The 10,412-nt window shown below is 35.9% G+C and overlaps 2 protein-coding genes across 2 annotated transcripts; one reads left to right on the forward strand and one right to left on the reverse strand.

Annotated features, from left to right (window-relative positions):
* The first annotated feature begins 2,986 nt into the window (after positions 1-2,986).
* LOC149735226 (methionyl-tRNA formyltransferase, mitochondrial-like) lies at positions 2,987-5,722 on the forward strand. The gene is made up of 3 exons (XM_089878642.1): positions 2,987-3,888; positions 3,946-4,230; positions 5,078-5,722. The coding sequence occupies exons 1-3, from the start codon at positions 3,739-3,741 to the stop codon at positions 5,651-5,653; spliced, it is 1,011 nt and encodes a 336-aa protein (XP_089734768.1). The 5' UTR covers positions 2,987-3,738; the 3' UTR covers positions 5,654-5,722.
* LOC149735227 (outer mitochondrial transmembrane helix translocase-like) lies at positions 5,650-9,206 on the reverse strand. Its single transcript, XM_089878640.1, has 8 exons — positions 8,935-9,206; positions 8,643-8,742; positions 8,339-8,467; positions 8,169-8,260; positions 7,732-7,859; positions 6,770-6,947; positions 6,303-6,475; positions 5,650-5,951 (listed from the first exon to the last, which is right to left on the reverse strand). Exons 1-8 carry the CDS (start codon positions 9,118-9,120, stop codon positions 5,816-5,818), a joined length of 1,122 nt encoding a protein of 373 aa, XP_089734766.1. The 5' UTR covers positions 9,121-9,206; the 3' UTR covers positions 5,650-5,815.
* Between the last annotated feature and the right edge of the window lie 1,206 nt (positions 9,207-10,412).

Below are 10,412 nucleotides of genomic sequence, written 5' to 3' on the forward strand. Positions count from 1 at the left end.
TATTTTTTAAGACTTCTTGTCTATCACAAGGATAAAGACCACATGATTTGAATCCGGACTTTAAATTTTTTTTAATATTTGGTTGAATCAGATGGCACAGCCGACTTAGCAGTATACGGGAACATGTTCCTTTGGAAACCCGCCCACATTTTGGCTTTCCCTTCTCCAGTTAGATAAAATTTGGCGCCAAACTCGTTTCATTGGGCCGAAAACCGAAACATCCAGTGGCTGCATTAAGTTCGTTGCATTCGGAGGTAAACATGTAAAATAAATGTTATTTTCTTCCGAAAGTTTTATAACTTCGGGTGAAAAGTGAGACGACAAATTATCTCCGATCAAAACTTTTAAACCGGGAATACCATCGACCGAAGGAAGAAAGCAGCGCTTAAACCACTTCAAAAATGTCGTGGAGTCAAACCAGCCAGTTTCGGTTGCACCATAGACCGAACCAATTGGCCCACCAGTCGTCCAGCCTTCGTAGGTATATTTCGCTTTGTAAACGACCATTGGCGGCAACTTGTGACCTGACGCAGAGCCGCACCACATAAGCGAAATTGCTGCTTTGGACGACTCACGAACGTTCTGCACCCTTCGAGTTCCTCTTCGGACGAACACCTTCTTTGCCCCCGGGTCATTTGTTAAGTTAGTTTCATCGAAGTTAAAAATATTGCTTGGTGAGACAGTTAGAAGTGTTGGTTCCAATTGGTCAAAAAATATATTTATTATTTCCTCATTTACACTGGCTCTGGTTTGTTTTAAGTTGGCCGCCAAACGGGGAGATAAATTATTACGCTTAATAAAATTATGTAGCCATTTATCACCTGGACCGTTAATCGGCGAAGTTGATTTGGAATTGACAACCGCCTTTGCCATTTGCTTTATTTCCAAACCACCGAGTGGATAACCCCATTCTGCCACCTTTTGTACCACCGTTGCTATATCGGCCTCCGTTTTTTGATCAAATAGTGATGGTCTGCCAATGGGTTTCGGATGATTTTTTCTTTATCGCGTCGTGAAGGGTAGATTTTTTAATATGAAATTTGTTTTCTGCTTTGTTGTACGACATGCCTTGTTGGATAGCGGACTTTGCAGTTTCCAAATTTTCTTTGTTCAATTCATTGTAAGGACGTTTCGGGGACATTGTTATTTTAGATTAGTAATAATGTACGGAATTTACGGAACTTCGATAAAAAATGTTCAGGTATTGTAATTTTTCCCGCCCAAATACAAACTAATGGAGCAGGAACTCGATATTTTATATTTGGTTTTAAATATTTTTTAAACATCAGATTCGAATAGTAATGTCGTGTATACAACGGTGCTAGTGAGGAATCCTCCCCCCCTTGCCTATAGAAAAAACGAGAGACTAAAAAAAGACAAAAGAAAATCATTAGACCGTAACGGTATTTCCCCATAAAAATCACATATTAGTAAATATATCATATATTATTAAATATCCCGGGTTATGGTACACCTGGAGCAGCAATCTTGGTGTCGTTGGAAAGAAGAAGCGACACTTCAATTACGTATCAAAAAATATATTAAATAATCAAAGTACTTTTGGTTGGGTGGACCGTCAAAGTTGACCCGCGATAAAATACAAAAATCGTTGATAAAAATAACAAAATTTTGACACACATTGATGTATAGCAACATGCAAAACATATTAAAAAATTGGGGTAATACCGCACCTAGTTTTTGATTTATTAATACTTTCGCAACACCTACTTTTAACGTATTATTCATAGACGCTGCACCTAGTGAAGTCGACTCCCCCCCGCCGAAGGAAAGAAACTACTTCTCTTTGAAATTCAATATCTCGAGTTATAGTAAGGCTAAAATAGCAATCTTGGTGTCGTTGGAAAGACGAAGCGACACTTCAATTACGTATCAAAAAATATATTAAATAATCAAAGTACTTTTGGTTATGTGTGCCGTCAAAGTTGACCCGCGATAAAATACAAAAATCGTTGATAAAAGTTAACAAAATTTTGACACACGTTGATGTATAGCAACATGCAAAACATATTAAATAATTGGGGTAATACCGCCCCTAGTTTTTGATTTATTAATACTTTCGCAACACCTATTTTTAACGTATTATTCATAGACCGATTCCATCGTCGCGGCACCTAGTAAAGTCGACTCCCCCCCGCCGAAGGAAAGAAACTACTTCTCTTTGAAATTTAATATCTCAAGTTATAGAAAGGCTAAAATAGCAATCTTGGTGTCGTTGGAAAGAAGAAGCGACACTTCAATTACGTATCAAAAAATATATTAAATAATCAGAGTACTTTTAGTTGGAGGGGCCGTCAAACTTTATCAAAACTTTGACGGCCCACCTAACCAAAAGTACTTTAATAATTAAATTTATTTTTTGATACGTAATTGAAGTGTCGCTTATTCTTTCCAACGACACCAAGATTGCTATTTTAGCCTTACTATAACTCGAGATATTAAATTTCAAAGAGAAGTAGTTTCTTTCCTTCGGCGGGGGGGAGTCGACTTCACTAGGTGCAGCGACGATGGAATCGGTCTATGAATAATACGTTAAAAGTAGGTGTTGCGAAAGTATTAATAAATCAAAAACTAGGGGCGGTATTACCCCAATTTTTTAATATGTTTTGCATGTTGCTATACATCAACGTGTGTCAAAATTTTGTTAACTTTTATCAACGATTTTTGTATTTTATCGCGGGTCAACTTTGACGGCCCACATAACCAAAAGTACTTTGATTATTTAATATATTTTTTGATACGTAATTGAAGTGTCGCTTCTTCTTTCCAACGACACCAAGATTGCTGCTGCAGGTGTACCATAACCCGGGATATTTAATAATATATGATATATTTACTAATATATGATTTTTATGGGGAAATACCGTTACGGTCTAATGATTTTCTTTTTTCTTTTTTTAGTCTCTGGTTTTTTCTATAGGCAAAAGGGGGAGGATTCCTCACTAGCACCGCTGACTGAATGTGTGAATCTGCCATTTTTTATATACTATATATGTTTACTTTTGTACAAAAGAAATGCCATTCCTGTTTTAGCTGTTGAATGTGGTAGATCAATTGTCCGGTAATACTGCCGCTGGTGACCAGTGAAAATTTTGGTCTCAAAATGTTCCTTGCGTCTTCCTGATACTCGCTGTATATTTTTTTTTAAAAAAACTCGGGCGCTCGTGTCGAAAATTAACTTTGAAAATGCGCAAAAACATGCTCCGTCACCGTAATTCGCCTGACTTGCGTAAGGTTAACGATATATTACGTCACAATAGCGAATGTTACGTTACAGTAGTGACATATTACCAACGTTACAGCACGTTTAAACTTGTTTTTCGTACTGTTTTCAGCTAGGGAAAACCCTAACCCCTACTTTTAACCCGCAACCCCTAAATCCCCCAAAAATCTAACAAATTACGTAATCTGTAACGTAGAAAAACGTGGTAATTCGCATTCTATGACGTCATAATCTAACCTTTGTTTAATCCATGCCGGTTCGTGTGGAAAATGCGGTGACGCAGTACGATTTCGCGCATTTTCAAATTTAATTTTCGACACGAACGCCCGAGTTTTTTCCAAAAAAAATTATACAGCGGGTATCAGGGAGACGTAAGAAACATTTTGAGACCAAAAATTTCACTGGTCACCAGCGGCAGTATTACCCAATTGTCCTTTAATATAAAAAATACAAAATTTACACCTTAGTTTGATTGTGTTGCTTAAGAAATTAGCCGTATGAACTTTGTCAAACAATTTAGGAAATACACTACAATTAAACAGCCGCCATACAAAATTCTTTTTTTTGGAAGCGATTGTTTTTCTTTGGTCACTCTTAAGAAGCTGCACAATGCTTATATCAACGGAAGCCTTATTACAAAGTTGGAGGTGATATGAAAACATTAAATATATTGAAATTGTTTAAGTAGACGAAATATCTTGTAGGTGATGTGTCTTCCTCATTCAAAAATAAGGAAATCGGTGGTTCATGAATTTGCTACAAACCATCAAATTCCAATTTATTATTGGGGTAACTTTGAATTTGGTGGAGAGTTTGACTTGGGTGTGGTTGTCTCTTTTGGCAAAATGATGCCACAGAGAATAATCGATTCTTTTTCACTTGGAATGTTAAATGTTCATGGTAGTTTATTGCCGCAATTGCGAGGGTCATCTCCAGTATCACGTGCAATCCAAGGAGGTATTACTTCCACCGGAGTTTCCATCTTTCAGGTTTTTAGTTAATTAGCCTAAAACTAAATTTCTGTTAAAATCTTAAATGTTGTTATATCATTGTCGCCAAACATAGGAATCATCATTGGAAATAATTTGCTCTGCTTGTGATTATAGAAACCTAAAGGCAGGGTCTGCTTACAATTTACCAAGTGTGCGACTTGGTTGTCTTATGTTATATATTAAAGACAGACAGGGTTGCGAATTAATATATATAATTAAAAAATAAAACAATGTCTATGTTTTGTTTGTTTTTTTCAAGGTACGTTTAGACCACATTTGAGCATCTCTACCTATATACAAGTTTTGATTTTTTGTTGGTATCATGTTCCTTTAAAGCAGTGGTTCTTAAACTTGTTTGTATACTTTACCCTTTTAACAAAGATGCTTATCAGATTTACCTCCAATATGTAATATGGCGCTCATTTATTAAAAGCAAAAACAGGTAATTACAGCAGTTATATTTGCGACGGATGTGCTAGCTTTTTGGCAACGAGTTGTTTAACGTCTGGTAAAGTACTATAATTGGCACAATTTTTGTCCCGTCAACTGATGTGGATTTTGATTTAAGGCTTATTTACCCCTTAAATGCGATGAATTTACCCCAGTTTAAGAAATGCTGCTTTAAAGCTTTGAACCTAATATGGAGTTGCACAGTGAGAGCTCTTTGTAGTTACCAAACCTAAGGTTGCAAGGTGCCAGTGGACACACCTACCCTGAACTCTAGGATAAAATTCATTTTATGATAGTGTGTTTAAATGTCCCTGCCTCCCATGCCTTTAAAGAGGCAATGTTCATTGCTCTTACCACAGTACTATGCAACCTATTACCTAAAAACTGTTTGTAGATTAAATCAGATGGATTTGATCACGGAAAAATATTGTCCTATAGTTCACCTGTGGTTATTGATGATCATGTGAATTCAGATGAGCTGACACAAAAACTTGCATATATCGGTGCAGATTTGTGTCTTGAGGTTTTATGGAATTTTCCAGAAAGAATCGCCAACGCAAAAGAACAAGATAGAAAGCTTATTTCATATGCTCCCAAAATAAATGTTCAGGAAACTTTTATTAACTGGGAATCTATGACACCAGAAACAATACTTAAGAATTTTCGGGCATTTGGTTATCAGAAAGATTATTTTCTACGTTGTGAATATAATGGCCAAATGATTAAGTTTCTTCAACTTTCTTCTTGTACTGTAGAACAGACGGCCTTTGTAAGTGGGAATTGTCCACCAGGCATGGTTTCTTACCATAAGCCTAGTAAAACATTGTTGGTAAAATGTTGCTCTGGACATGTGGCTTGTACTAAATTACTTTATGGCAAAATTTTATCATCAGCCGATTTTTATAACGGTTTTTGGCAAAAGGTAAAAAAACAAGGTAAAAATGTTCAATTTCTTTCCAACAAGTATTAAGTTGAATTGTTCTTGGTTTATTTTCGAGGAAGTTTAACTGATGTAATAAACATTTAATTTTTAATGTTGGTTGTTTGAAGCATTTTGTATAAAATACAATTAACTTGATCAGTAGCGAGAAGATAAATCAACATTCTCCGAATGTGATTCTAGTCGAAGACATCAAACATCTCGCCCATGTTTACCAAGTACGTCAGGAAACAGGTATGGAACTTCTGAACCTTTACTCTGTTGCATTACTTTGGAAGCTTGTACCAAATCATTCATACATACTGAACGTAGAGTATCTGAATCAGCACTAAATAAAACAAGATCACTCAGACAAAATAATGTGTACTTGCGCAAGAAAATTAACAGCAACTTAACTAGTGATCACTAATCGGCTTGTCTAAATTGTCAGCCATGCCATATATAGATATAAAATATATATCCACTAAGTTCCATGTGTGGTTGACACGAGGTGCATGTAACAGACCATGCGACTGTCATTTTCTAGCATGTGATGATAACGCAAAATATATGTGAGCTTTAGAGAGAGCTTATATATGGCTTAGTTCAGACATACTGGTATTGCAATCTAAAACTATCTTAATAAAAACCTTGTGTAGAAACTGAAAGAAAAATTAACACCGATAAACAAACACAGTACCCGCTTTGAATATGCTCGTGTACCCGGGCCACTGATGCGTGACGACACATCTCTCTGATGTCACTTCCACTAAATCCATTTAATGATTCCGAAAGTAATTCAAGATCAACATCATCAGAAACATCTTCAACTTCAAGAACGATTGATAAAATATTCGCTCGTTGTTTTAAATCCTGCACAACATTTATACTTTACTAATGTATGTAACCTAGTAAACCTACTGATAGTACACATTGCACACAACATAAAAAATGATGGTGGTTACATGGTTTGGACGAGTGTGGGTTGCGACAAAGGCCTCAAAGTTAAACAGTCGTAGTAGCAGCTTCCATAAAAAATGAATGCCATAACTGCAACGAAGGCAAAATTTTATATGCATTAAAACTGTGAGAGCCTAATAGTAGCCTTGGTATTAAGCTTTCATGAATTCTAGGAACTGGGATCATATTCTGTTTTTTTATTTTTACCGGCATTGGTACGTTGAGTTTGATTGGCATCCTTCTAAGAATTGCTTGATCGATTTGCTGTGGCCGATTCGTGGCTCCCATCACCATAACCTGACTTTCATTATCCGAAGCAAGCCCATCCCATAGACTCATGAAGGTTGCTTTCATCATCGCAGTCACTTCATGATCACGATCCGAACTAGTGATGAAAATTTTCACTTACTAAAACTCACATTATACGGTTATCTGACAAATAAGATATAGAGAAACTTGTATAAGAATCGATATAACCCCATCAAATATATACCACGGTTACAATCCCCTTTTGGTTTGCACCGTAGTTTCTGAGGAAAAAAGTCAAACTTTATAATTGGTGTAAAATTACTCCTAACTTAGCTGAATCTAATTTAAAATCGTACCATTCTAGAGTTATCATCACTTTTATTTGCGCCGATGACAGCAAAGGTACTTTTTAGCCAACACCTATTTCTTACAATATAAACAGCATACACACCTTTTTTGGGCAATACTCTAAATTGACCAAAGATGCTTAACATTCCTTATTTTTGCCCTTATTCGTTTCGCAAAATGTGATTGTTAAGATAATAATAGTTAAAAATTATTAATCAACCTATCACTGTTACATCCCTTGGGTTATGCTAAAATATAAGAATTGTCTAGTTTGTAACTAATAATGCCTGTATCTGAAAATCACTTGCACGCTTTGGTACGATGCTTAACATTTAAATACTTTGTGCAAAAGAAGCTGTATCATTGAAGCCATGCTTGTTACATTAAAATTGATTAAAAAATCTTTAGGCTTTTTGAGATTTTTTTCCACCAAAAGGAGTTTATTAGCACTTTTTGTTACATCTTAAGAGAGTAAGCACTTAAGTCAGAACCACCCATGAATGGTGGAAATTTAAGCTTCTATAATTTGAAAATAGTTCTTTTTTAATCATAATTATTTAAAACAACAATACCGCATTTGAAGGAAGGCATCAATCTCATCAATAAAAATAATTGCAGGTTGTAATTTATGCGCCAATGAGAACACAGCTGCTGCAAGTTTTTGCGACTCTCCATACCATTTGTCAGTTAATTGTTGAACCTATGATGTAAGAATATGGTATTTGGTGTGGCTACAAAACATAATGTTACACGGTGTACATAGGCACTATGCTATATATTTATTCTCAAGTAGTGAAAAAAAACCCGAGTCAATAGTTGGGGACCTATTTTACACCTTTGTGTCCACTTAATTACCCAGTATGAAACTTCTTTTTTGTTTACTTTTTAACACATACAGCAAATTGTTCAATGAGCTTTAAAATGCGTAAAACACTTTTAAATATGGTGCTATGGTGCTGGTGTAATTGTAAAACAAAACCACAGTAAAATATATTCTTTAACAACTCACTTCAATGTTGATAAAAGCACAACCAGCTTCTCTTGCGGTTGCTTTGGCAATCATTGTTTTTCCACACCCTGGTGGCCCGTACAATAAGATACCTGTTGCAGCTCCATTATTTAAAGTCTTACTACAATGTATTTTAAAAACTATTTTTTATAACGGTACTTTCTACTAACCTTTTGGGGGGAGGAACAGCTTACATTGACGAAATATATCACGTTTATGAAACGGTAGAATGACGGTTTCTTTTATTTGCTCAACAATATAATCCAGTCCTCCAATCTGATTCCATGAAACAGGAATATCTTAAAAAGTTCATATTTTGTTAGATTAGGATTTACATTAAACAGCGCTAAATCTAAACTCCTTAAGAATATTGACTAGTATAAACATTCTACCTGTTTTAGTACCAGTTTTCAACATACCCAACAACAAAACAGTAAATTCCAAAAATCATAGATATGCCAAACCCATGTTTACCTTTAGGGATTATGAGTTGTGAAGCAATGTTTAATTCATACTCTGTGAGGTTTAAATCAGTAATGTTATGCTTGCCCAGCAATTTCAACAACGCTTGTGCCTAAAATATAAGTGAAATTATTTAAATATTACATGAAATGTGTGAGTTTGCCAACCATCATACAGGTGAACCACACAGGCAGAATTCTTTTTCATCAATTATTTAAACAAATTTCAGTTCAGCACTTTATAATTTAAAGCATTTTAAGAAAATAAGTTAAGAAATCAACAGTAAATATTTTACAAAATTAACCTTTTCTTCACTTGCTTTCTTTTGTTTCTTTGTTGGGTCAAGGATACCTAATACTTTATCCACATACTTATAGAGAAAGTAGCCAGCAGCCCCAGTAAACACCAACCGAACTATTAACCCTATTAGTTGAGATTTGCTGGTCACTTCAGCATCTTCAAAACCTCTAACTTCCAGTTTGACCCCCATAACTTCAAACAATGTGTATAATATCTAATATGTTTACAGGATCATTCTGTTCTTATCAAACCTTCCATGATCAAAGTTACTAGTTAGTACAGACAGACCAAGTTAGGAAACAGAGTGTAAAACTATAAAACAATGAGTCTTGCTGGGTATCAATAATTTACTGACGGTGGATGCTGCGGGTGCCGATTGCTGACGCTAAGTTACTGACGCGCGGATTTACGGATGTGCGGATGAATGTGTAAAACAAATTTACTGACGCACTTACAGAGGATGGAACAGAACCAAAAAAAACTTACTGATGGTGGTATACATGCATTATACAGTTACTGATAGTGGTATATATGCATTCTCGGCACCATGGCATAGTGGCTAGCGCGCCTGTCTGTAACCCAGAAGTAATGGGTTCAATGCCCAACGATGCTATCATTGTGGCGTATCGGTATGTGTTCTTGGGCAAGACACTTAACACAATTGCTCCAACCCAGTGGTCCCTAATGGGTTGTCCAAATATAAATGAATTATACAACGTCACGTTAGGAAACGGCGCGTATGTCCGCCATTACGCAGCCCACAGAGCATGAATCGCCTATACAAATGCATGGTCGGAGTGTGTTTATTTGGTTCTTGTGAGTTAAAAAGCTAGAAAGATAAGATACAAAGCTAGAAAACACTTATATCGGTTGTTTTAACATTTAAAATATAAGTTCTAATATAAATCTTGTTATATAATTGTGACGAGCCCCCTGGTGGTGGTGTGTATCGTAAGTTTTATCGTCCCTCCGTTTGTGTTCACACCGGATTGGCTGTGTTTATGTGTTTATCGCTACAAGTATGGGAATACAAACATCCCTAATATCTAGAAATTGTTCCTTATAATTTGTATATATTTACGGCTTACGGATCCATATAAAATCAATGCTTACCGTTAAACCTAATACAAGAGATCTCAGATCTAATGAATGAACACGTTTTAAACTAATTAGCATAAGATAGTAGAGTCGGGGAAGATGGGACACCTGTAACACCTGTAACACATATTACCCAAATAGCCTGATCGTGTTTTAAACAATTAACAACGGTCTGTGGAAGTCGTGAAGATACGGTTTTATAATTCATTAAATGTTCTTTGTTTACTACCAAATGAAAAGAGAAAACAAAATGAAAAGGTGTCCCATCTACCCCCACCCTGCTATATTAGTTAATCCTTTTACTACAACGGTCGACTGGGCTCGATCAAAAACAAATCTGAAGTAACCAACGACACGGGTTCTATTCGCCATTGGTGACTGTGG

This window comes from Ciona robusta, chromosome 5 (assembly GCF_009617815.1).
Source record: "Ciona robusta chromosome 5, ASM961781v2".
Lineage (NCBI taxonomy): Eukaryota > Metazoa > Chordata > Ascidiacea > Phlebobranchia > Cionidae > Ciona > Ciona robusta.

Excerpts from the sequence above, each read along its gene's own strand:
- LOC149735226 (XM_089878642.1), top strand. The coding sequence starts at position 3,739 with ATGAACTTTGTCAAACAATTTAGGAAATACACTACAATTAAACAGCCG. Across the intron at positions 3,889-3,945 it reads GCCTTATTACAAAGTTGGAG|GTGATGTGTCTTCCTCATTC; the intron begins GTGATATGAAAA and ends AATATCTTGTAG. Across the intron at positions 4,231-5,077 it reads CCGGAGTTTCCATCTTTCAG|ATTAAATCAGATGGATTTGA; the intron begins GTTTTTAGTTAA and ends AACTGTTTGTAG.
- LOC149735227 (XM_089878640.1), bottom strand. The coding sequence starts at position 9,120 with ATGGGGGTCAAACTGGAAGTTAGAGGTTTTGAAGATGCTGAAGTGACC. Across the intron at positions 8,468-8,642 it reads ACAACTCATAATCCCTAAAG|ATATTCCTGTTTCATGGAAT; the intron begins GTAAACATGGGT and ends GAACTTTTTAAG. Across the intron at positions 6,476-6,769 it reads AACTCAACGTACCAATGCCG|GATTTAAAACAACGAGCGAA; the intron begins GTAAAAATAAAA and ends AATGTTGTGCAG.